Source organism: Heterodontus francisci, chromosome 9 (assembly GCF_036365525.1).
Source record: "Heterodontus francisci isolate sHetFra1 chromosome 9, sHetFra1.hap1, whole genome shotgun sequence".
NCBI lineage: Eukaryota > Metazoa > Chordata > Chondrichthyes > Heterodontiformes > Heterodontidae > Heterodontus > Heterodontus francisci.
The window spans coordinates 6387363-6412882 of record NC_090379.1 but is presented as its reverse complement, the minus strand read 5'-3'; the positions used below and the strand labels follow the sequence as shown (position 1 = coordinate 6412882).

The 25520-nt window shown below is 45.7% G+C and overlaps 1 protein-coding gene across 4 annotated transcripts in view; it reads right to left on the bottom strand.

Annotated features, from left to right (window-relative positions):
* Positions 1-25520, bottom strand: part of mthfd1b (methylenetetrahydrofolate dehydrogenase (NADP+ dependent) 1b) — a 103780-nt gene that overhangs the window by 77312 nt on the left and 948 nt on the right. Inside the window, exons 1-4 of one of the 4 annotated variants that reach the window (XM_068038490.1) lie at positions 12607-12625; positions 10761-10845; positions 9223-9282; positions 5490-5543 (exon numbers count right to left, since the gene is read on the bottom strand). In XM_068038490.1, coding sequence (XP_067894591.1) covers positions 5490-5543; positions 9223-9282; positions 10761-10808 — 162 coding nt within the window. In that variant the 5' untranslated portion in view covers positions 10809-10845; positions 12607-12625. Of the gene's footprint in view, positions 1-5489; positions 5544-9222; positions 9283-10760; positions 10846-10959; positions 11205-11388; positions 11455-12606; positions 12626-25520 lie in introns of those variants that run through there. The other 3 variants (XM_068038491.1, XM_068038488.1, XM_068038489.1) reach the window with 3 other exon arrangements.

Here is a 25520-nt window from a genome sequence, read left to right as displayed (position 1 = left end):
TACAGATAGGCGTTTCTGTTGGCACAAACGTGCCTCCCTGGTGCTAGGGTCAAGAATGTCACGGAGTGGGTGCAGGACATTCTTAAGGGGGAGGGTGAGCAGCCAGAGGTCGTGGTACACATTGGTACCAACGACATAGGTAGAAAAAGGGATGAGGTCCTGCAACGAGAATTTAGGGAGCTAGGTAGCAGATTAAAATGCAGGACCTCTGAGGTTGTAATTTATTTAGTATTTATTTATTTATTTAGAGATACAGCACAGAAACAGGCCCTTCGGCCCACCGAGTCTGTGCTGACCATCAACCACCCATTTATACTAACCCTACACTAATCCCATATTCCTACCACATCCCCACCTTCCCTATATTCCCCTACCACCTACCTATACTAGGGGCAATTTATAATGGCCAATTCACCTATCAACCTGCAAGGAAACCAGAGCACCCGGTGAAAACCCACGCGGTTCACAGGGAGAACTTGCAAACTCCGCACAGGCAGTACCCAGAATTGAACCCGGGCCGCTGGAGCTGTGAGGCTGCGGTGCTAACCACTGCACCGCCCCTAATCTCTGGATTATTCCCGGTGCCACGTGTTAGTGAGTTTAGAATAGAGGATAAAGCAGATGAATGCGTGGTTGAGGAGATGGTGCAGGAGGGAGGGCTTTAGTTTCCTGGATCACTGGGTCTGTTTCTGGCAAAGGTGGGGCCTGTACAAGTTGGACGGGTTGCACCTCAACTGGAATGGGACAAGCATCCTTGCAGGGAGATTTGCTAGTGCTGTTGGGGGAGGTTTAAAACTAATTTGGCAGGGGGATGGGATACAGAGTGGAGATACAGTGAAGGGTAATATAGAACAGAAAGTGAGTCTGCCTAGAAGGCAGAGCAAATATAGACCTGGTAAGGCACAAGGGAAAAATGCAAGGTTGGATTGCATCTATTTCAATGCAAGGAGTCTTACTAGTAAGGCAGATGAATTGAGGGCGTTGATTAGCACATGCAATTATGATATTATTGCTATCAGAGAGACATGGTTGAGGGAGGGACAGGACAAGCAGCTCAATATTCCAGGGAATAGAATCTTCAGGCGTGACAGGGGAGGGGATAAAAGAGGAGGTGGCATTGCACTGTTGATCAAGGAATCAATTACTGCAGTAAGGAGGGATGACATCTTAGAAGGTTCCTCAAAAGAACTTAAAATCAAAAAGGGGGCAATCACATGGCTGGGAGTATACTCCAGGCCTCCAAACAGACAGGAAGAGATAGAGGAGCAGATGTGTCACAAGGGAATGAAGCCAGACAAGTGGTAGAAGTGTCAGTGGAGAAGCATTTCGGGGATAGTGACCATAACTCTGTACGTTTTAAGGTAGTTATGTAAAAGGACACAGATGGACCAGAAATAAAGGTACTGAATTGGGGGAAGGCCGATTTCAGTATGATAAAACAGAATCTGGCCAAAGTGGATTGGGAGCAGCTACTTGTAGGAAAGTCTACATCACATCAGCGGGAGTTATTCAAAGAGGAAATTGTGAGAGTTCAAAGCCAACATGTACCCGTTAAGGTGAAGGGTAGGACTAACAGGCCCAGGGAACTCTGGATGTCAAGGGATATAGAGGATTGTATCAGGGAAAAAAAAGGAGGCTTACGGCAGATCCCAAGTGCTGAAAACAGCGGAGGCACTACAGGTGTATAGAAAGTGTAGGGTGGCACTTAAAAAGGTAATTAGGAGAGTGAAGAGGGGACATGAAAAAACACTGGCAGGCAAGATAAAGGAAAATCCTAAGGCGTTTTATAAGTATATTAAGGGTAAGAGGATGACCAGGGAAAGAGTAGGGCCCATTAGGGACCAAAGTGGCAATCTTTGTCTGGAGCCGGAGGACATCGATGATGTTTTAAATGATTACTTTTCATCAGTGTTCACTATGGAGAAGGACAATGTAGGTGTAGAGATCAGTAAAGGGGACTGTGATATGCTTGAACATATTAGCATTGAAAGGGAAGAAATATTAGCTGTTTTAGTGGGCTTAAAAGTGGATAAAACCCAGGCCCAGATGAGATGTGTATCCCAGGCTGTTATGTGAGGCAAGGGAGGAGATAGCAGGGGCCCTGGCACAAATTTTCAAATCCTCTCTGGCCACAGGAGAGGTACCAGAGGACTGGAGGACAGCGAATGTGGTACCATTATTCAAGAAGGGTAGCAGGGATAAACCAGGCAATTGCAGGCCGGTGAGTCTAACATCAGTGGTTGGGAAACTATTGGAAAAAATTCTGAGGGACAGGATTAATCTCTACTTGGAGAGGCAGGGATTAATCAGGGATAGTCAGTATGGCTTTGTCAGGGAGAGATTGATTGATTGAATTTTTTGAGGAGGTGACTAAATGTGTCGATGAGGGTAAAGCAGTAGATGGATGCTAATACATATACATGGATTTCAGTAAGGCGTTTGATAAGGTCCCACATGGGAGATTGGTTAAGAAGGTATGAGCCCATGGGATCCAGGGCAATTTGGCAAATTGGATCCAAAATTGGCTCAGTGGAAGGAGGCAGAGGGTAATGGTTGAGGGCTGTTTTTGGAATTGGAAGCCTGTTACCAGTGCTGTACCACAGGGATCAGTGCTGGGACCCTTGCTGTTTGTAGTGTACATTAATGATTTCGACATGAATATAGCGGGTACGATCAGGAAGTTCGCAGATGACATGAAAATTGGTGCTGTTGTAAATAGTGAGGAGGAAATCCTTAGATTACAGGGAGGTATAGATGGGCTGGTAAGATGGGCGGAGCAGTGGCAAATGGAATTTAATCCTGAAAAGTGTGAGGTAATGCATTTTGGGAGGACTAACAAGGCAAGGGAATATGCAATGGATGGTTGGACCCTAGGAAGTACAGAAGGATCTTGGTGTACTTGTCCATAGATCACTGAAGGCAGCAGCACAGGTAGATAAGGTGGTTAGGAAGGCATATGGGATACTTGCCTTTATTAGCCGAGGCATATAATATAAGAGCAGGGAAGTTATGATGAAGCTGTATAAAACACTAGTTAGGCTACAGCTGGAGTACTGTGTACAGTTCTGGGCACTACACTATAGGAAGGATGTGATTGCACTGGAGAGGCTGCAGAGGAGATTCACCAGGATGTTGCCTGGGCTGGAGCATTTCAGCTATGAAGAGAGATTGAAGAGACTAGGGTTATTTTTCTTGGAGCGAGAAGGCTGAGAGGGGACATGATTGAGGTGTACAAGATTATGAGGCATTGATAGGTTCCATAGGAATAAATTTTTTCTCTTTAGCAGATGGGTCAAGAAACAGGGGGCATGGTTTTAGGGTAAGGGGAAGGAGGTTTAAGGGGGATCTGAGGAAAAACATTTTCACCCAGAGGGTGGTTGGAATCTGGAACGCACTGCCTGAAGAGGTGGTGGAGGCAGGAACCCTCACAACATTTAAAAAGTACTTAGATGAGCACTTGAAACGCCATAACATACAAGGCTACGGGTCAAGTGCAGGAATATGAGATTAAAATAGCTGGGTGCTGGATGGCCGACACAGACACGACGGGCCGAAGGGCCTGTTTCTGTGCTGTATAACTCTATGACTCTGAATACGATCACTGCTCCTGCAGGATAACCAAACACACTCCGAACAGGATCACTGTCCCAGGGGAGTCCTGCCTTGGACCTGCCACTCCAATCATCACTTCAGTGCTCCCTAGTGTCTTAAAAGTAAGCAGCAGTAGATAAAGAGGATTCTTTTCCCTGGAAATAAACAATGTGCCTATACAATGTGATATACATTAATGATTTGGAGGAAAGTATAGGTGGACTGATTAGCAAATTTGCAGACGACACTAAGATTGGTGGAGTAGCAGATAGTGAAGGGGACTGTCAGAGAATACAGCAGAATATAGATAGATTGGAGAGTTGGGCAGAGAAATGGCAGATGGAGTTCAATCAGGGCAAATGCGAGGTGATGCATTTTGGAAGATCCAATTCAAGAGTGAACTATACAGTAAATGGAAAAGTCCTGGGGAAGATTGATGTCCAGAGAGATTTGGGTGTTCAGGTCCACTGTTCCCTGAAGGTGGCAACGCAGGTAAATAGAGTGGTCAAGAAGGCATACGGCATGCTTTCCTTCATCGGACGGGGCATTGAGTACAAGAGTTGGCAGGTCATGTTACAGTTGTATAGGACTTTGGTTCGGCCACATTTGGAATACTGCGTACAGTTCTGGTCGCCACATTATCAAAAGGATGTGGATGCTTTGGAGAGGGTGCAGAGGAGGTTCACCAGGATGTTGCCTGGTATGGAGGGCGCTAGCTATGAAGAGAGGTTGAGTAGATTAGGATTATTTTCATTAGAAAGACGGAGGTTGAGGGGGGGACCTGATTGAGGTGTACAAAATCATGAGAGGTATAGACAGGGTGGATAGCAAGAAGCTTTTTCCCAGAGTGGGGGTTTCAATTACTAGAGGACACGAGTTCAAAGTGAAAGGGGAAAAGTTTAGGGGGGATATGCGTGGAAAGTTCTTTACGCAGAGGGTGGTGGGCACCTGGAACGCATTGCCAGCGGAGGTGGTAGATGCGGGCACGATGGAGTCTTTTAAGATGTATCTGGACAGATACATGAATGGGCAGGAAGAAAAGAGATACAGAAGCTTAGAAAATAGGCGACATGTTTAGAGAGAGGATCTGGATCGGCGCAGGCTTGGAGGGCCGAAGGGCCTGTTCCTGTGCTGTAATTATCTTTGTTCTTTGCCTCAAAGCACCTGTGCGGCTGGAGAGCAGGATGAGGGGAGAGGCGGGGAGCAAGTCGCCGGTAAGGGGAAGTGGGGAGCGAGCAGCCGGGGGATAGGGAAGGCAGGAAGAGAGCAGCCTGGAATGAGAGGCTGAGGGGGAGAAGCATTTTCCTGTGCATGCGCCAGTTAGACGTAGGCTGCGCGTGTGAGCATCTTGGAGCGCTATGATGACGTCAGCGGGCCACTGCGTTGTCAGGAGTCACTTTTTAATTAAATATTTTATTTTTGAACCACGTACCTGCTTTTCATGTAGTCAGAGATGCTCATTATTCCGCTATTAACAGTCTCTCTGGACTAATGCATTAACACATGCTTTGCCTTTGTCCCAGGACAGCTTTGTTATTTAATGACCCTCTGCCCTATCAAACATCTTCCCCTTTGTTCTCTCCCCCACCCCCTCCCCTTGCTTAAAACCTATTTCTTTTCTAACCTTTGCCAGTTCTGATGAAAGGTCACAGACCTGAAACGTTAACTCTGCTTCTCTCCCCACAGATGCTGCCTGACCTGTTGAATATTTCCAGCACTTTTTCTACTGATGTTCAAGATCTGAACTCACACATGAAGAGCAGACACTTGTAAAACATGCTGTGGGGGAGAAGTACGTGGTCAAGGTTTGTGGAACCCTACCCCAAGAAGTCAGAGCCTTCAAGGATGGGAGGAGAGAAACATTTGTTGGAGAAAAAGAAAGCAGGAATTGTACTTGCCTCGTCTTCGGTGGCAGCTTTTGGCAGCTTCAAATGGTTGGCATTCATCCCGATCTACAGGGAGAAATAAGCATCAGCACTAGAATGAACAGCAATACAGAATAGTGGAATTTCACTGATAAAACGCAAATGCTGCATTTACAGTTTACGATCATCTTGATGTACTGTATCACAAAGCAGCAGGGCCTGGGTTTGCACTCAAGGTTGCCAAGATGAGCCTCACCCAAACTCAGCACTTAAATAAATATTGGCCAGAGGCTGGAGATGGGGAGATAGAGAGACAGACACTGGCTGGGTTTCTGCCATGCACTTCGGACCATGTCAGCTGAGAAGCAGCATTTGGAGACTGCATAGAATGCAAAGCGAGATAGAGAGACAGACACTGGCTGGGTTTCTGCCATGCACTTCGGACCATGTCAGCTGAGAAGCAGCATTTGGAGAATGCATAGAATGCAAAGCAGGCCATTTGGCTCAACTAGTCCATGCTGGTGTTTATGCTCCACGAGCCTCCTCTCACCCCTATTCATCTCATCCTCTCAGTATAACTTCCTATTCCTTTCTCACTCATATCCAGCATCCTCTTAAATGCATCTATGCTGTTCATTTACACCATTCTGTGTGGTAGCGAGTTCCACATTCTCATTGAGCCCCCGCCTCAATGAATTTCGCGCTCGGCATGACGTTGAGCTCTTCTTCTGTTGCCTCCGCCTCCGGGCTCACTTAGTTGACCAGGAGTCCTCCCCCCCGATCAGCAGACCCATTCATCCGCCTCCAGCATTCTCCCTCTACCTGGACCCCTCCCCCTGGCCTCTTACCCGCTCTTGATCTTTTCATTGAAAACTGTCGGCGAGACATTGGTCATCTCAATTTCTCTGCCCCCCTCACTCACTCTAACCTGTCCCCCTCTGAACTTGAGGCACTCTGTTCTCTCAGGTCTAACCCTGACATCGTCATCAAATCTGCAGACAAGGGTGGTGCCGTTGTTGTAGAGGCTCAGCGCCAACTTTCAGACACTTTTTCCTACCTCCCCCTGGACCATGACCCCACCACCGAACATCAAGCGATTGTCCACAGGACTGTCACTGACCTCATCTCCTCTAGAGATCTTCCCTCCACAGCTTCCAACCTCATAGTCCTGCAACCCCGGACAGCCCACTCTCACGTCCTTCCCAAAATTCACAAACAGGACTGTCCTGGCAGACCCATTGTATCAGCCTGCTCCTGCCCCACTGAACTTATTTCTTCCTATCTTGACTCTATCTTTTCTCCGCTGGTCCAGTCTCTTCCCATCTACATCTGTGACTCTTCTGACGCCCTATGTCATTTTGACAATTTCCAGTTTCCTGGTCCCAACCGCCTCCTCTTCACTATGGACGTCCAATCTCTCTACACCTCCATCCCCCACCAGGATGGTTTGAGGGCTCTCCACTTCATCCTGGAACAGAGGCCCAACCAGTCCCCATCCACCGCTGCTCTCCTCCGCCTGGCTGAACTTGATCTCACATTGAACAACTTGTCCTTCAACTCCACTCACCTCCTTCAAGTAAAAGGTGCTGCTATGGGTACCCGCATGGGTCCTAGTTACGCCTGCTTTTTTGTGGGATATGGCAAACATTCTTGTTCCAGTCCTACTCAGGCCCCCTCCCCCAACTCTTTTTCCGGTACATTGATGACTATATCGGTGCCGTTTCCTGCTCCTGTCCGGAACTAGAAAACTTTATCAACTTTGCTTCTAATTTCCACCCTTCTCTCACCTTTACATGGTCCATCTCTGACACATCTTTGCCCTTCCTCGACTTCTCTGTCTCCATCTCTGGGGATAGACTGTCTACTAATATCCATTATAAGACCACTGTCTCCCACAGCTACCTCAACTACACTTCTTCACACCCTGCCTCCTGTAAGGACTCCATTCCATGCTCCCAGTTTCTCTGTCTCCGACGCATCTGCTCTGATGATGCTACCTTCCATGACAGCACTTCTGATATGTCTTTCTTCTTCCTGAACCAAGGATTTCCCCCCACTGTGGTTGACAGGGCCCTCAACCGTGTCCGGCCCATTTCCCGTACCTCTGCCCTCAACCCTTCCTCTCCCTCCCAGAACCATGACAGGGTTCTCCTTGTCCTCACTTTCCACCCCATCAGTCTCCACATCCAAAGGATCATCCTCCTCCATTTCCGCCACCTCCAGCGTGATGCCACTACCAAACGCATCTTCCCCTCCCCTTCCCTGTGAGCATTCCGAAGGGATCGTTCCCTCCGTGACACTCTGGTCCACTCCCCCATTACTCCCACCACCTCGTCCCCTTCCCACGGCACCTTCCCCTGCAATCGCAGGAGGTGGAATACCTGCCCATTTACCTCCTCTCTCCTCACTATCCCAGGCCCCAAACACTCCTTTCAGGTGAAGCAGCGATGTACTTGTACTTCTTTCAGTGTAGTATACTGTATTCGCTGCTCACAATGTGGTCCCTCTACAATGGGGAGGCCAAACGCAGACTAGGTGAACGCTTTGCGGAACACCTTCGCTTCGTCCAAAAGCATGATCCCGAGCTTCCGGTTGCTTGCCATTTCAACACTCCCCCCTGCTCTCATCTCTGTCCTGGGATGCTGCAGTGTTCCAGTGAACATGAACACAAGCTCGAGGAACAGCATCTCATTTACCGATTAGGCACACTACAACCCATCGGACTGAACATTGAGTTCAATAATTTCAGAGCATGATGAGTCCCCCATTTTACTTTTATTTTTAGTTATTTTTTTCTTTTTTATAAATTTTTTGTGTTTATTTTGTTTTATCTTAGTTTGCTCAGTTTGCCTACCCACTGTTTTTTTCATGTTTGTATTTGTGGCTGTTCAGTTTTCAGTCCATTAACACCCTCTCTGTACTAATGCTTTGTCTTTCAGCACACCATTAACATATTGTCTGCCTTTGCTCTAGGACCTTCTGGTCAGTTATTCTCTGTGATCTTGTCCTATCTACACCTTCTCCTTTGTTATCTCTTGCCCCACCCCAGCTTTACTTGCTTAAAACCTTTCACATTTCTAATATTTGCCAGTTCTAAAGAAGGGTCACTGACCTGAAATGTTAACTCTGCTTCTCTCTCCACAGATGCTGCCAGACCTGCTGAGTATTTCCACATTTCCTGTTTTTATTCCAAATTCTCATCTCTCTCTAGGTAAAGAAGTCTCTCCTGAATTCCTGAATGGATTTATTAGTGATCAATATTTATGACCTTTAGTTTTGGTGCCCCCTGTGAGTGGCAACATCTCCTCTACATCTACCCTATCAAACCCATTCATAGTTGTGAAGACATCTATCAGGTCACCCGTCAGCTTTCTCTTTTCTAGAGAAAAATGCCCCGGTCTTTTCAGCCTTTCCTGATAGTTATAATCTCTCAGTTCAGGTATCATTCTTCTTTTTGCATCTGCTCCAGTGCCTCTATATCCTTTTTAGAATATGCAGACCAGAATTGGACAGTACTCTAAGTGTAGTCTAACCAAGATTCTATAAAGGTTTTATCTCTGCTATTCAAGTTAGAGTTACAGGAAAGGGAATTGGATTATGTGGTAGCAGAAGAGAGGTGGAAAAAGAGGGATTCATATACAGAGGCAGATCATTGACACTAGAATCAATATTTATGTCAGTTGCTTTTGGTTTCATTAAACAGCAAACACACTGTAATTAAAGCTAGTTATATGTAGAATGTATAATAGTTAATATGGATTCATACCTCAGCTGCAGCCTTCAGCTTCATACTGATGTACAGGTTAGAATCATCCCTGTCTCCAACCTAGAGGGAGAATACAGAGAGGGTTGGGGGATGGGGCAGAGTGCGAGAGGCACAGAGAGCGGGGAGGGGGGGATGTGAGAAAGAATTGAAAAGGAGCAATAGAAATATTAATTAGAACCTGAAAATAAAACAAATTTAAAGAATAGGGCGATGGGACGCATTGATACCACTGGTTCTTCACCTTTCAGGACCTGGGTTCAAATCAAGGCCAGATTGATGGGATGAAACTTTCCCCATCTGTTGCTTGTTAAGTCCCTTGTGAAAGAAGATTTGGTGTCTCAAGTCAGTTAACAAGCAGGTTTGTGCCCACAGCATCTAACCATACTACACCAGAGCTGGAACTGTTTGGTTCTGGTTCGTGAGTGTCCTCAGAATGGCATCTCCACACCTCGGGCACACAGTTCACAAACAAAAATGTCAGTAAATGTTTAAACATTGCATCCCAAGAGGCAGCCAACCACTGATTCTGCTATCCGGTATGCAAACATCCTACATGGTTAACTTGGACTGCGGGGCAATCTAACTGGCCCATCAGAACACCAGTCAGGCATCTGCACCAGGACAGATAATGCTGCAAACACACAATATCCATGAATAGATTGTGTCTCAATGCTTTCAGCCAGGCCCTCCTGCAGATGTCTGCCTATTTTATTTACTGTAGGGATAGAGGGGAAGTTACTATATCATAAGCAGCTCAGTGCAAGCTGTTGTGGTGTCCTTGACAACATCCCCCCCACCAACATCAAAAGAAAAATGGTAACTGCTTGTTCATTTCATTTACAATTTGTGTGCAATATGGTTGCTAGCATTTTACCCAGATAGCAACAGCGACGGCACGATGCCATTTACTGTGTGATATACTTTGGGGTGGTTTGAGACATACTATCAATGCAAATCATCCTTTCCTTAACCTGGCACTTTGGAACTAATGGAACTGGGACCTAGCTGATCTCCCATTTTTTGCACACACAACTCACTGCTTTATTCACAACAGCATTACATCAAATTAATGCTTGCAGGTTACATCAAATGTGCCAATGACCGTATAAACACTCCCACACAGCTGCCCAATGGTGGGGAACTGCAGCTCAATTCGCTGTTTGGGCTGCGGGCTCAATTTCAATATTACAGTAACACACCTCCTCCTCCCTGTCAGCCAGGCTCATTTTCTCCTTGAAGAAGACTTGTGCGTTTGATCACTGTTGCTCCCTCTCCCACCAACATGCTCCCAGTCTGGAAGCTTTGCTACTTTTCCAAAGATTTCTTTCCTCAGGTAGAACTTTTGACAGTTTTACTGGCAAAGGATATGTTAGCAGCTGTTTTGCGTTTTACAGTACAACTTTAAAGCTGACTGGCGCATCTGCTGTACTCTGCTATACATGTAAAATGAATTCAAAAGACATCTGGAATACTGAAACAGACATGAGTCAAACTGTTTCTCCATATCTCTCTCCAAGCAATCAAGATTTGATACTGACCTGCAGAATAGCCAACCCAGGCCGAAAGCCAGGAACCTGTTCCTTCATCTGAATCACTTCATTCTTCAATCGTTCCCTGACTTGTCTGTGGAGAAGAGGAGGAGGATCACTCACTTGTTCACTGGAGGTTTAAGCACTGATTCCTTCAGACAGGATTCAAAGCAAAACAAAAAGCTTGTATAAACATTGCAGTTCTTACACTGAAGTTTTAACTCCGGACACAACACTTGCTAAAGTTCTCACTGTACCCAAATTCTTCAATGGGTTTACGAGATAGGAAAACATGCCAGTCGGCCTGGAGCCCAAGCAACGCCGGGCAGTGAGAGAGAGAGTTGCCCTGTGCATTTCCAAAGGAAACGGTGGAGTAAAACAGCTACAAGTGCCAAAATTGAGCCCAAAAAACCGGAGTATACTGGAACGTCGTGCTTGTTGGAATAGTGATAGCATTACTTGTTTGCTTGGTCATTGCCTGTGAATTCAGTTACAATTTTCAGATGTGTTCCTCTCTGGCTTGCCCCTAGTCCCCCACCTCCCTCCCACACAAATCCTTCAGCCGCCTATCGCACCATTGATTAGGGTACAAGGAATACTTAAGTATAGGCTGGAATCCTGCACGTATTAGAATTACTTTCTGTCTTTTAATGAAGGTTTTGCACAGTCAAGGCCACACAACCAGGAATAGGTCCAAATTCCCCTATTACAGCTGTACTTATGGTTGAACGTTAACAGACGAGCAATTAAACAAACAGAGGAAAAGGGAACAAGAGGAGGAGAATTTCATAAAGTGATATTTACTTCTCTCACCTGATCCCTTCCTCTGAAGGCAGCAGGAAGGATAATCTGCTTATTCATCTGGTTGTTACCTGTAGTTACCCTAGAGTTTAACTGTTGGTTAGAAACAGGGTATTTCATGCTGAACTCCCTCTCTTTTCAGACGAAGAGGATCAAAGGGCTGCACTCTCCACTCACTTTACCACACAGATGAAATTCTACACATCTGTCTGCTCCCACACATTTGGCTTCTGACCAATGCGGTACCGAAAGGTGAAAAAGGCTACAGGAATGTCCACTGTAACATTCAGAAACTGCAGGGCAGTTCATTTCCCCTTTTACCATAATTCTAAACACTGTAAAAGCCTAATAGGATCACAAATAAAAGCATTTATTTTAGGCAATTCTGCTTGAATAGAGACACTGAACCAGAACATAGTGAGTTTTTGTGTTGTGTTCTTGTGTCGTGGGTTTAAGTCACACTCCAAAGACTTGAGCCAATAATCCAGGCTGACAATCCAATGCAGTACTGAGGAAGGCTGATCTGTCAGAGGTGCTATCTTTTGGATGAGTCGTTGAACCGAGGCTCCTTCTGCCCTCTCAGATAAACATAAAGAGTTTGAAGAGCAGGGGAGCTCTCCCCGGCGACCTGCCCAATATTTATCCCTCAACCAACATCATTAAAACAGATTATCTGGTGATTATCAAATTGCTGTTTGTGGGAGCTTGCTGTGCACAAATTGGCTGCTGTGTTTCCTACATTACAATAGTGATTTCACTTCAGAAGTACTTCATTGGCTGTAAAGCACTTTGAAATGTCCTGAGATTGTGAAAGGTGCTATAAAAATGTAAGACACTCTTCCTATTAAAAATGTCCAAGGCCACATTTCAATTCACTAGTGTGGTAGCAAACAGCCCAAGAAGGTTGCAGGGGCCTTATTGCTGCTTTATGCCACACTGGCTGATCTCAGTCAGGAGCTGCACTGTCTCCACTCTCATGTGCATGGTCACAGATGGGTGAAACGCCAGAGAATTGGCTACTGCCATGGAACTGTACCCCAGCAAGAGTCAATACCTTCAAGATCAGTAAGGAGAAAACTAGAGATGGAGAAAGGGTGCTTGGTCTCCATGGTCTTTGAAGAAGGGGAACAAAGAATATTAAAAATTAGGAATTTAAAACACTTTTAAATGAAATGAAAAATTCATAGAACGTGCCTACTCTTGTGATCCGTAAATAAACACATCATGTGATTAAATTTGCTGATATAATTTTATAACCATCATGCGACTATTTTATAGTTAAATTGCTGGAAAACAAGGAGCAGGCTGTCTGGCACCGTGCACCCACCCCCACGTACAGAGTGTAGACTTTGTCTCTCGTGGTCTCTCTGGGACTCGAGCCTGCTTCATGACTGCTCCCAATCTCCTTCATACCACTGATCAACTCAAGGTCATCCTTTTGAAAGTCCGTGTGATATGCCACTGACTTTGAGCAGCAGCTGCCCTGGGGTGTTATAATTTCAGAGGACGGCATTTCTGCACAGCAACCCCTCCAGGGCAGCACTCGATCGTTATTCAGCAAAGTTATTCACCCACATGCACCCCATAGCCGAGCACTCATTGCACTAATATTATGATTGTATACTTCACACATAGAAGCTTAATGACTTCTATGGACAATCCCCACATCTTTTCAAAACAAGAGATTTATGCTGTAGCCCTACTGTGATCAAGGCACACACACACACACACACACACATACTTGAATATTTAATTCCTTATCTGTAGGGACTTTTGAGAAATAGAGTAAGGTCACACCATACTCATCTGATCACAAGTCAGGTGAGCCTAAACACGCATTAAGCAATCACCATGTCGTCAGGTCACAAGAAAATCTGAGCTGCCAAACAACTTCGAGCTCAACAAAATTGCTCCTACTTGGCTTTTCCCAACATAGAAATGCATCTTCTGTAGAATAGAGGCTCACAGTGCACAGGGCGGCACAGTGACGCAGTGGTTAGCACTGCAGCCTCACAGCTCCAGCGACCCGGGTTCAATTCTGGGTACTGCCTGTGTGGAGTTTGCAAGTTCTCCCTGTGTCTGCGTGGGTTTCCTCCGGGTGCTCCGGTTTCCTCCCACAACCAAAAGACTTGCAGGTTGATAGGTTAATTTGCTATTATAAATTGCCACTAGTATAGGTAGGTGGTAGGGGAATATAGGGACAGGTGAGGATGTGGTAGGAATATGGGATTAGTGTAGGATTAGTATAAAAGGGTGTTTAATGGTCGGCACAGACTCGGTGGGCCGAAGGGCCTGTTTCAGTGCTGTATCTCTAAATCTAAAAAATCTAAATCTAACTAGCCTTGAATGGATAGTCCTGGCAGTTAGATCTGTATCATAGAAGCACAGAAAGTTTAAGGCACAGAAAGAGGCCACTTGGCCCATCGTGTCTGTGCCGGCCGGAAAACGATCCACCCAGTCAAATCCCACCTTCCAGCATTTGGTCCATAGTCCTGCAGATTACGGCACTTGAGGTGCATATCCAGACTCCTTTTGAATGAGTTGAGGGTTTCTGCCTCAACTACCCTTTCAGGCAGTGGGTTCCAGACCCCCACCACCCGCTGGGTGAAAATTCTTTTCCTTATCTCCGCGCTAACCTTTCTACCAATCACTTTAAATCTATGCCCCCTCGTCAAGGAACTCTCTGCTAAGGTGAATCATACCCTTCACCTCCACTCTATCCAGGCCCATCAAAACTTTGTACATTTGTATCAGATCTCCCCTCAGCCTTCTCTGTTCCAAGGAGAACAACCCCAGCCTATCCAATCTTTCCTCATAGCTGCATTTTTCCAGTCCTGGCAACATCCTTGTAAATCTCCTCTGTACCCTCTCTAGTGCTCTCATCGCCCTCACTGGTACTGACGTGAGCACTGTTAACGCATTACTACCACAACCCCACCCACACCCGCTCACTCAGAGAATGCACCTTAAAACATGGTATTCAAGTTGCATCCTAATCCCATATCTACATCATTTTCCAATCCTCTCTGGCGACAAGCATAGTGCCAGAGGACTGGTGGACAGCTAATCTTATACCGTTGTTTAAAAAGGGAGGAAAGGATAGACCGAATATTTACATGACAGTCAGCCTGACCTTGGTGGTCGGAAAATTATTGGAAAAAAATTTTGAGACACAAAATCACCATTTAGAAAGGCATGGATTAATCAAGGACAGTCTGCATGGATTTGTTAAAGGAAGGTCGTGTCTGACTAACTTGGATCAAATTTTTGAGAGGGTAACAAGGAGGATCCATGAGGGTAGCGTGTTTGATATAGTCGATATGGATTTTAGCACAAGCTTTTGACAAGATCTCACATGGCAGGCTGATTTGAAAAGTGCAAGCCCATGGGATCCAAGGGCAGATAGCAAGTTCTGCCAGGGGCACTTGGCTCCTGACCTCATTATAGCCGTGGTCTAAACATGGACAAAACAGCTGAATTCCAGAGGTAAGGTGAGAGTGACATCAAGGCAGCATTTTACCGAAGGTAGCATCAAGAAGCCGGAGCAAAATTGAAATCTGAGAATTGGGTAAAATTGGGAGTCATACCTAGTGCAAAGGAAGATGGTTGTGGTTGTTTATTTATTTCTAAAGGAGAGCATGGAACACCACCACCTGCAAGTTCTCCTCCAAGTCACATACCATCCTGACTTGGAACTATATCACTGTTCCTTCACTGTCACTCGGTCAAACTCCTGGAACTCCCTCCCTAACAGCACTGTGGGTGTACCTGCACCAGATGGACTACAGCGGTTCAAGAAGGCAGCTCACCACTACCTTCTCAATGGCAATTAGGGATGGGCAATAAATGCTGGCCTAGCCAGTGACGCCCACATCCCATGATAGAATAAAAAAACAGAGCAGAGGGACCCTGGTGTGTGTATATGTGCATAAGTCATTGAAGGTGGCAGGACAGGTTGAGAGAGCGGTTAACAAAGCATACAGTACCCTAGGCTTTATTAATGGGGCCTTGAATACAACAGCAAGGTTATGTTAAACTTGCATAAAGAACTGGTCTGGCCTCAATTGCAGTATTGTGCCCAGTTCTAGGCACCACAATTTAGGAAAGATGTGAAGGTATTGGAGAGAATGCAGAAAAGATTCATGGGAATGGTTCTAGGGATAAGGAACTTAATTTACGAAGATGGATTGGAAAACTTGGGACTGTTTCTCTTGAAGAGAAGGCTGAGTGGAGATTTGATAGAGGTATTCAAAATCATGAGGGGTCTGGACAAAGTAGATTGTTGGAAGGATGGAGAACAAAAGGGCACAGATATAAGGTAATTGGCAAAAGAAGCAACGACGACATGGGGAAAATCTTTTCACACAGCGTGGGGTTAAGGTCTGGAATGCACTGCCAGAAAGCGTGGTGGAGGCAGGTTCAATTGAAGCATTCAAAAGAGAATTAGACTGTTATATGAAAAGGAAGAATGTGCAGGGTTATGGGGAGAAGGTGGGGGAATGGAACTGAGTGAATTGCTCTTTCGGAGAGCTGGTGCAGATATGATGAGCTGAATGGCCTTCTGCACTGCAACAATTCTGTGATTCTGAGTAAATAAGGTCAGAGTTGAATGCATGGCTCAAATATTGAGAGAAATGGGTTATGATTCAGGGGGCACTGGCACCAGTAATGGGAAATGAGAGATCTGTGCCTTTGTGACAGCCTTCACCTGAACCACAGTGGGACCAATGTCCTGGCAAACAGTATAACTAGGGCTTTAAACTACATGGTGGGGGGTGGGGAGCTGGAGGGTCCATGTGAGGGGAGATTTGGAAAGTTAAAGAGAAAGCATAAGGCAATAGTGGAGCATTGCAATATGGACAATGATAACCAGGGTGTGACAGGAAGGGACAGAGCTGACAAATGTAACTGCACCAGCAAACAAGGTCAGGATATGGAAAATGGTAAAAAAGCAGAATTAAAGGTTTTTATCTGAATACATACAACCATCATAACAAGATAGATGAATTGATGGCACAAATAGAAATAAATAAGTATAAAGTGGTTGCAAGGTGATCAGGGGCATAGATTTAATGTAATTTGTAGAAACATTAGGGAGAGTTGCAAAGTTTTGTTTCCAGCCATGGTGTGACTGGAACCCGCTGCGGAAAGGGTGGCAGAGGCAGAAAAGCTCATCGTATTGGTGAGATCAATGAAAGCAACGTAGAGGGGCATCTGTTGTTCGCAGCATTTCTCCCTGGCATAGGGAGAACAGCATGTCAATGGTGGATCTCTCTGCTCGAAAGCCACGCTGTGCCTTAGGGTAGACACGCTCAGCCAGCTTCTGGAGCCTGTTTAAAACGACTCGAGCAAAGACTTTCCCCACGATGCTCAGCAGGGAGATTCCACGGTAGTTGTTGCAGTCACCGCGGTCCCCCTTGTTCTTATAGAGGGTGATGATATTGGCATTGCGCATGTCCTGTGGTACTGCTCCCTTGTCCCAGCACAGGCAAAGCAGTTCGTACAGTGCTGAGAGTATAGCAGGCTTGGCACTCTTGATTATTTCAGGGTTAATGCTGGCCTTCCCAGGGGCTTTTCCGCTATCTAGAGAATCAATGGCATCACTGAGTTCCGATTTTGTTGGCTGTTCGTCCAGCTTATCCATGACTGGCAGAGACTGGGCTGCATTGAGGGCGGTCTCAGTAACAACATTTTCCCTGGAGTACAGTTCTAGGTAGTGTTCCACCCAGCGGTCCATTTTCTTGCGTTGGTCAGTGATTGTGTCCCCTGATTTAGATTTGGGGGGGGGGGGGCGATCTTCTTGATGGTTGGCCCAAAAGCTCTCTTAATGCCATCATACATTCCTCTGATGTTTCCGGTGTCAGAGGCCAGCTGAATATGACTGCATAGGTGTTGCCAGTAGTCATTTGCGCAGCGCCTGGCTGTTCTTTGTGCAGCGCTTCTGGCTGCTTTAAGTGCTACGGATGTTAACTTGCTGGGGGCTTTCTTGTAGTTCAGCAGTGCAATGCGATTAGTGGCTATAACAGGTTCCAGCTCTTCAAAGTGAGATTGAAACCTATATACCAACATATATCAGGCAAAACACACTAGTCTTTTGTGACTATTTTGACTATTTGAAGAGGGGAAGATGATGGATGAGTTGAGAAAGCAGTGTGAGAGAGAGAACAGCAATGGGTGGATTATTTGGCTCGCCATTGTTTTCTGGAAGGTCTAAAAGATGTAGACAGAATTGGAGATAAAAGCAAAATACTGCAGATGCTGGAAATCTGAAATAAAAACAGAAAGTGCTGGAAATACTCAGTAGGTCTGGCAGCATCTGTGGAGAAAGAGAAGCGGTTAACGTTTCAGGTCTGTATTCTTTCATCAGAACATTCTGATGAAAGGTCACTGACCTGAAACATTAACTCTGTTTCTCTCTCCACAGATGCTGCCAGACAGAATTGGACAGGCTGCTGGGTTTAGGGATAGAATTCCAGAGCATGGGCCTAAATAGAATGGAGAATGGGGATGGACATGGAGAGTGCATCATCGACACACATCTGCAGCCATGTGGTATTCCTGCTACAGGTGCAAGTTCAAGAAGAGTTCTGTCTTACTGATGGCAGAGTTCACCTATACTCACAGGAGAGCAGATTCACTCTTGCTAAGTACTATGGTTAAGCTGCTCCTCCATCATTACCAAACTGGCATAACTAAAAATCCTGAAGTTAAAAAAAATTATTTAACAAACTAGCTAGTGACTCAATCCGACCATTAAACATGATCCAAAACCTAGTGATAACCTGAAGTGTAAGAGAATAGGGCGGCGCAGTGGTTAGCACCGCAGCCTCACAGCTCCAGGGACCCGGGTTCGATTCCGGGTACTGCCTGTGTGGAGTTTGCAAGTTCTCCCTGTGTCTGCGTGGGTTTTCTCCGGGTGCTCCGGTTTCCTCCCACAATCCAAAAGACTTGCAGGTTGATAGGTAAATTGGCCATTATAAATTGTCACTAGTATAGGTAGGTGGTAGGGAAGTGTAGGGACAGGTGGGGATGTTTGGTAGGAATATGGGATTAGTGTAGGATTAGTATAAATGGGTGGTTGATGTTCGGCACAGACTCGGTGGGCCGAAGGGCCTGTTTCAGTGCTGTATCTCTAATCAGAACCTGGCTGGATGCACTCCCAACTTAACTTTACCTTGTTAAATCACTGATGAAACCATCATTTATGCTTTTCTTGCCCCCAGACTCTCCATGTCCAACCCTATCCTCTGAACTGTGAACAGTGCTGCAAGGCACACAGCAGCAGACAGTGGTGGATTGGGGAGGGGTAGGGGGGGTTACCCTGACCTGTCACTTGAACTGCCTGAAATAGTTGGTATGCTTAACGTGGTTTAAGCAGTGTCTTTATAATTGATGCCTATGATAACAGCAAAAGCTCAGCATCATTTTCCTGATATAGACACAGAGCAAGTGGTGCAGACTATACTATCCTTCAGATGAGAAGTTAAATAGAGGGTATTCCACAATGTCCAGTTGAATAAGTTGCATTTATAAAACATGGGAAAATATCCTAAGGTACCTCAGAGGGCTGGAGAAAACATGAGAGATGAGGAGCAAGTGGCTGAGGAACGGAACAGAATTTAGCCCCTCGAGCCCGTTCCACCATTCAATCAGATCAGAGCTGATATGTAATCTAACTCCATACTCACCTTTGCCCATATCCCTTAATATCTTTTCACAAAAATCTATCAATCTCAGATTTAAAATTAATTGATCTAGCAACAATTGCCATTGTAGAAGAGAATTAAAAACTTCTACCACCCTTTGTGTAATTTCACTCCTGAAAGGTCTGGCTCTAATTTTTAGATTCTGCCCCCTAGTCCTAGACATCCCAACCAGCGGAAATAATTTCTATCCATCTACCCTATCTTTTCCCCTTAATATCTTGAAAGCTTCAATCAAATCACCCCTTAACCTTCTAAATTCCAAGAAATACAGCCCGAGTTTGTATAAGCTCTCCTCGTAAATTAACCAGTGGTTAATTTGGCTTGGTCCAAGAGATGTATTTTACAGAGAGCGTAACTTGCATTTCTCAAAGCAAGGGTGCTAACGGTAGAGTGAAGGGAGGCACAACAGATGCACTGTGGAGTTGCTTGTCAGTACACCTGAATTACAAGATGGCTCCTATGCTGGCAGTTCCCGAATAAGTTCCTTTGCTGTGCACCTCTGTCCTTGACCATCCATTGTCCTTTCTCCCACAGTCTCTTCGCTTCCACCCTGTGAAGTTCCCCGGCTCAAATAGTGGGTGCATCCTGAACTACAAGTTCAAGCTGCAAGTTTAATGTTAGCTGGGCCCACTGTCCATCTGTTAAACATCTATGTCCATCAGTGAGCACAGAATCTATGCTCAAATTTGACTTCCAAATTCCTGGATGTTAAGATAATGCTTCCCCACTGGACTAAATTGTAAGATGCAGCTGTCTTTCTGGAATTCCTCCCTAAACCTCTCCATCTATCTCTCCTCCTTTAAAGATGATCCTTATAACCTACCTCCTTGACCAAGCATTTGGCCATCTGCCCTTATACACTCTTTTTTTTATTCTTTCACAGGATGTGGATGTCACTAGCTAGGCCAGAAATTATTGCCCATCCCTAATTGCCCTGGAAAAGGTGGTGATGAGCTGTTGCCTTGAACCACTGCAGTCCATGTGCAGTAGGTATACCCACAGTGTTGATAGGGAGGGTGCTCCAGGATTTTGACCCAGTGACTTAGTTTCATGTAAGGATGGTGTGACTTGGAAGAGAACTTGCAGGTGGTGGTATTCCCACGTACCTGTTGCCCTTGTCCTTCTAGGTGGTAGAGGTTGCGGGCTTGAAAGGTGCTGTGCTATATTCTATGCCTCAGCTAATAAAGGCAAGTATCCCACATGCCTTCCTAACCACCTTATCTACCTGTGCTGCTGTCTTCTGTGATCTATGGACAAGTGCACCAAGGTCCCTCTGTACTTCCTTAGGTCCTACCATCCATTGTATATTCCCTGGTCTTGTTAGTCCTCCCAAAATGCATCACCTCACACTTTTCAGGATTAAATTCCATTTGCCACTGCTCTGCCCATAGAACATAGAACATAGAACATACAGCACAGAACAGGCCCTTCGGCCCACAATGTTGTGCCGATCCTTTGTCCTCTGTCAAGGACAATTTAATCTATACCCCATCATTCTCCTTTATCCATATACCTATCCAAAAGCCTTTTGAAAGTCCCTAAAGTTTCTGACTCAACAACTTCCCCGGGCAAGGCATTCCATGCCTCGACCACTCTCTGGGTAAAGAACCTTCCCCTGACATCCCCCTTATATCTCCCACCCTTCACCTTAAATTTATGACCCCTTGTAACGCTTTGCTCCACCCGGGGAAAAAGTTTCTGACTGTCTACCCTATCTATTCCCCTGATCATCTTATAAACCTCTATCATGTCACCCCTCATCCTTCTCCTTTCTAATGAGAAGAGGCCTAGAATGTTCAGCCTTTCCTCGTAAGACTTATTCTCCATTCCAGGCAACATCCTGGTAAATCTCCTCTGCACCCTCTCCAAGGCTTCCACATCCTTCCTAAAATGAGGCGACCAGAACTGCACACAGTACTCCAAATGAGGCCTTACCAAGGTCCTGTACAGCTGCATCATCACCTCACGGCTCTTAAATTCAATCCCTCTGCTAATGAACGCTAACACCCCATATGCCTTCTTCACAGCCCTATCCACTTGAGTTGCAACTTTCAATGATCTATGCACATAGACCCCAAGGTCTCTCTGCTCCTCCACATGCCCAAGAACCCTACCGTTAACCCAGTATTTTGCATTCGTGTTTGTCCTTCCAAAATGGACGACCTCACACTTTTCAGGGTTAAACTCCATCTGCCACTTTTCAGCCCAGCACTGCAACCTATCCAAGTCCCTTTGCAGACGACAATAGCCCTCCTCGGTATCCACAACTCCACCAACCTTTGTATCATCTGCAAATTTACTGACCCACCCTTCGACTTCCTCATCCAAGTCGTTAATAAAAATCACAAACAGGAGAGGACCCAGAACTGATCCCTGCGGCACGCCACTGGTAACTGGGCTCCAGGCTGAGTATTTACCATCTAAGACCACTCTCTGCCTTCTATCAGTTAGCCAATTCTTAATCCAACTGGCCACATTCCCCACTATCCCATGCCTCCTGACTTTCTCCATAAGTCTACCATGGGGGACCTTATCAAATGCCTTACTAAAATCCATGTACACCACATCCACTGGTTTACCCTCATCCACTTGCTTGGTCACCTGCTCAAAGAATTCAATCAGGCTTGTGAGGCAAGACCTACCCCTCACAAAACCGTGCTGACTGTCCCGAATCAAGCAGTGTCTTTCCAGATGCTCAGAAATCCTATCCCTCAGCACCTTTTCCATCAACTTGCCTACCACCGAAGTAAGACTAACTGGCCTGTAATTCCCAGGGTTGTTCCTATTCCCTTTCTTGAACAGGGGCACAACATTTGCCACCCTCCAATCACCTGGTACCACCCCCGTCAGCAGAGAAGATGAAAAGATCATTGCCAGCGGCTCTGCAATTTCATCCCTTGCTTCCCATAACATCCTTGGATATACCCCGTCAGGCCCGGGAGACTTGTCTATCTTCAAGTTATTCAAAAACCCCAACACATCCTCCCTCCTAACGAGCACTTCCTCGAGCTTACCAGTCTGTTTCACACCGTCCTCTTCACCGTCCATCTTACCAGCCCATCGATATCTCCCTGTAATCTAAGGATTTCCTCCTCACTATTTACAACACCACAAATTTTCACGTCATCTGCGAACTTACCGATCATACCTCCTATATTCACGTCTAAATCATTAATGTACACTAAAAACAGCAAGGGTCCCAGCACCGATCCCTGTGGTACACCACTGGTCACAGGCTTCCAATTGCAAAAGCAGCCCTGACCATTGCCCTGTGCCTCCTGCCACTAAGCCAATTTTGGATCCAATTTGCCAAATTGCCCTGGATCCCATGGGCTTTTACCTTCTTAACCAATCTCCTATGCGGGACCTTATCAAAAGTCTTAATGAAATCCATGTATACTATATCTACTGCTTTACCCTCATCTACACATCTAGTCACCTCCTCAAAAAATTCAATCAAATTAGTTAGACACGATCTCCCCCTGACAAAGCCATGCTGACTATACCTGATTAATCTCTGCCTCTCCAAGTGGAAATTAATCCTGTCCCTCAGAATTTTTTCCAATATTTTCCCTACTACTGATGTTAGACTCACCGGCCTGTAATTACCTGGTTTATCCCTGCTACCCTTCTTGAATAATAGTACCACATTCGCTGTCCTCCAGTCCTCTGGTACCACTCCTGTGGCCAGAGAGGATTTGAAAATTTGTATTAAAGCCCCTGCAATCTCCTCCCTTGCCTCACATAATGATATCATCATCACTATTTTCCACACCTCAAAGTTTGGTGTAATCAGCAAAATTTCATCAACAAATCCACTTACTTCCTCCTCTGTAATATTACCCATCTTAATCCCTGCCTATGCTCTTCTGCTGCTGAAACCTTCATCCATCCCTTCTAGAATTGAATATCCCAATGCTCTCCCGATTAGCCTCGCATCTTCACCTTCGGCAAACTTGAGTTTATCTTAAACTGTGCTCCCTGTGACCTTACCCAAAACAAGTCCAATTCACCCATCATCCCTGTGCTCACTAACTTAATTGGCTTCTGGTCAGGTAACACCTCAATTCTAAAATTCTCATAAGTAAAAGCAAAATACTGCAGAATAATAAAAGCAAAATACTGCGGATGCTGGAAATCTAAAATAAAAACAAGAAATGCTGGAACCACCCAGCAGGTCTGGCAGCATCTGTGGAAAGAGAAGCAGAGTTAACGTTTCCGGTCAGTGACCCTTCTTCAGAACTAGCAAATATTAGAAATGTAAAAGCTTATAAGCAAGTAAAGCGGGGGTGGGGCAAGAGATAACAAACGAGAAGGTGTAAATAGGTCAAGGTCACAGAATAGCTCACCAGAAGGTCATGGAGCAAAGGCAAACAATATGCTAATGGTGTGTTGAAAGACAAAGCATTAGTACAGATAGGGTGTTAATGGACTGAAAATTGAACAGCCGCAAGTACAACATGAAAACAAACAGTGGGTAAGCAAACTGAACAAACTAAGATGAAATAAAACAAACAGAAAAAAACATTTTAAACACAGAAAAAAATATTTTAAAAAGGAAAAAGAAAAAAATAACTAAAAATAAAAGTAAAATGGGGGGGCCCCGTCACGCTCTGAAATTATTGAACTCAATGTTCAGTCCGGCAGGCTGTAGTGTGCCTAATCGGTAAATGAGATGCTGTTCCTCGAGCTTGCGTTGATGTTCACTAGAACACTGCAGCAATCCCAGGACAGAGATGTGAGCATGAGAGCAGGGGGGAGTGTTGAAATGGCAAGCAACCGGAAGCTCGGGGTCCTGCTTGCGGACTGAGCGGAGGTGTTCTACAAAGCGGTCACCCAGTCTGCGTTTGGCGTCCCCAATGTAGAGGAGACCACATTGTGAGCAGCGAATACAGTATACTATATTGAAAGAAGTACAAGTAAATCGCTGCTTCACCTGAAAGGAGTGTTTGGGGCCTGGGATAGTGAGGAGTGAGGAGGTAAATGGGCAGGTATTACACCTCCTGCGATTGCAGGGGAAGGTGCCATGGGAAGGGGACAAAGTGGTGGGAGTAATGGAGGAGTGGACCAGGGTGTCACGGAGGGAACGATCCCTTCATAATGCTGACAGGGGAAGGGAGGGGAAGATGTGTTTGGTAGTGGCATCACGCTGGAGGTGGCGGAGGATGATCCTTTGGATATGGAGACCGATGGGGTGAAAAGTGAGGGCAAGGGGAACCCTGTCGCGGTTCTGGGAGGGAGGGGCAGGGGTGAGGGTAGAGGTGCGGGAAATGGGCCGGACACAGTCGAGGGCCGTGTCAACCACAGTGGGGGGGGAATCCTCGGTTGAGGAAAAAGGAAGACATATCAGAAGCGCTGTCATGGAAGGTAGCATCATCAGAGCTAAAAATCTCATCCTTGTTTATAAATATTTCTATGGTCTCAGCCCTCCCTACCTCTAATCTTCTCCAGCCCCACAACTCTCCTAGATCTCTGCATTTCTCCAATTCTGGTCTCTTGCACATCCCCAATTTTAATCGCTCCAGCATTGACGGTCATGCCTTCAGCTGCCTGGGCCCTCAGTTCTAGAACTTTCTCCCTAAATATCTCTCTCTTCCCTCCCCACATCCCCCCACCCTGACTTTATGATGCTCCTTAAACCCAGGTCTCTGACCAAGGTTTTGGTTACCTGTCCTAAATTCATGTGGTTTGGTATCAGATTTTGTTTGCTAAGCACTTTAGGCCTTTTTTCTATGATAAAGGCACTATAAAAATGCTTGTTGTTTTTGTATTTATTTGGTCTGTTTAATTTTAGTAGTGCCCTGCACGATGGACCTACTTCAATATCTCTCAGCTCAGAGAAAGTAAAGGGATGAGTATGGCTGAACAGGCCAATGCCTCACATACAAAAGGTCAGTCAGTCATCGGACAGATGAACAAGGGCCACTCAGCCAATTTACATCAAAAATAAGAGTGTCAACTTCAAACTAACTCAAGCCTGGATTCTGAGCAGTAATAAATTATTCTATCTCTACCCAATACTTATGGGAGCAAAATTTGAGCTGCAACCACTCCGAACACACGTCAGCTAGAATCAACAGTCACTTGCTCACCTCTGCATCTGAACACCATGGGGTTAAGTCTCACTCCAGAATCTAGGCTGATTTCCTCACTGCAGAACTGAGGAGGGTGCTGCAATGCCTGCAGCGTCTTTAGACCAAAGTTCTGCCTGTACAGCAAGAGGCAAAGGTTTCCTGCGGCACCATTCACCAGGTCCTCCTGG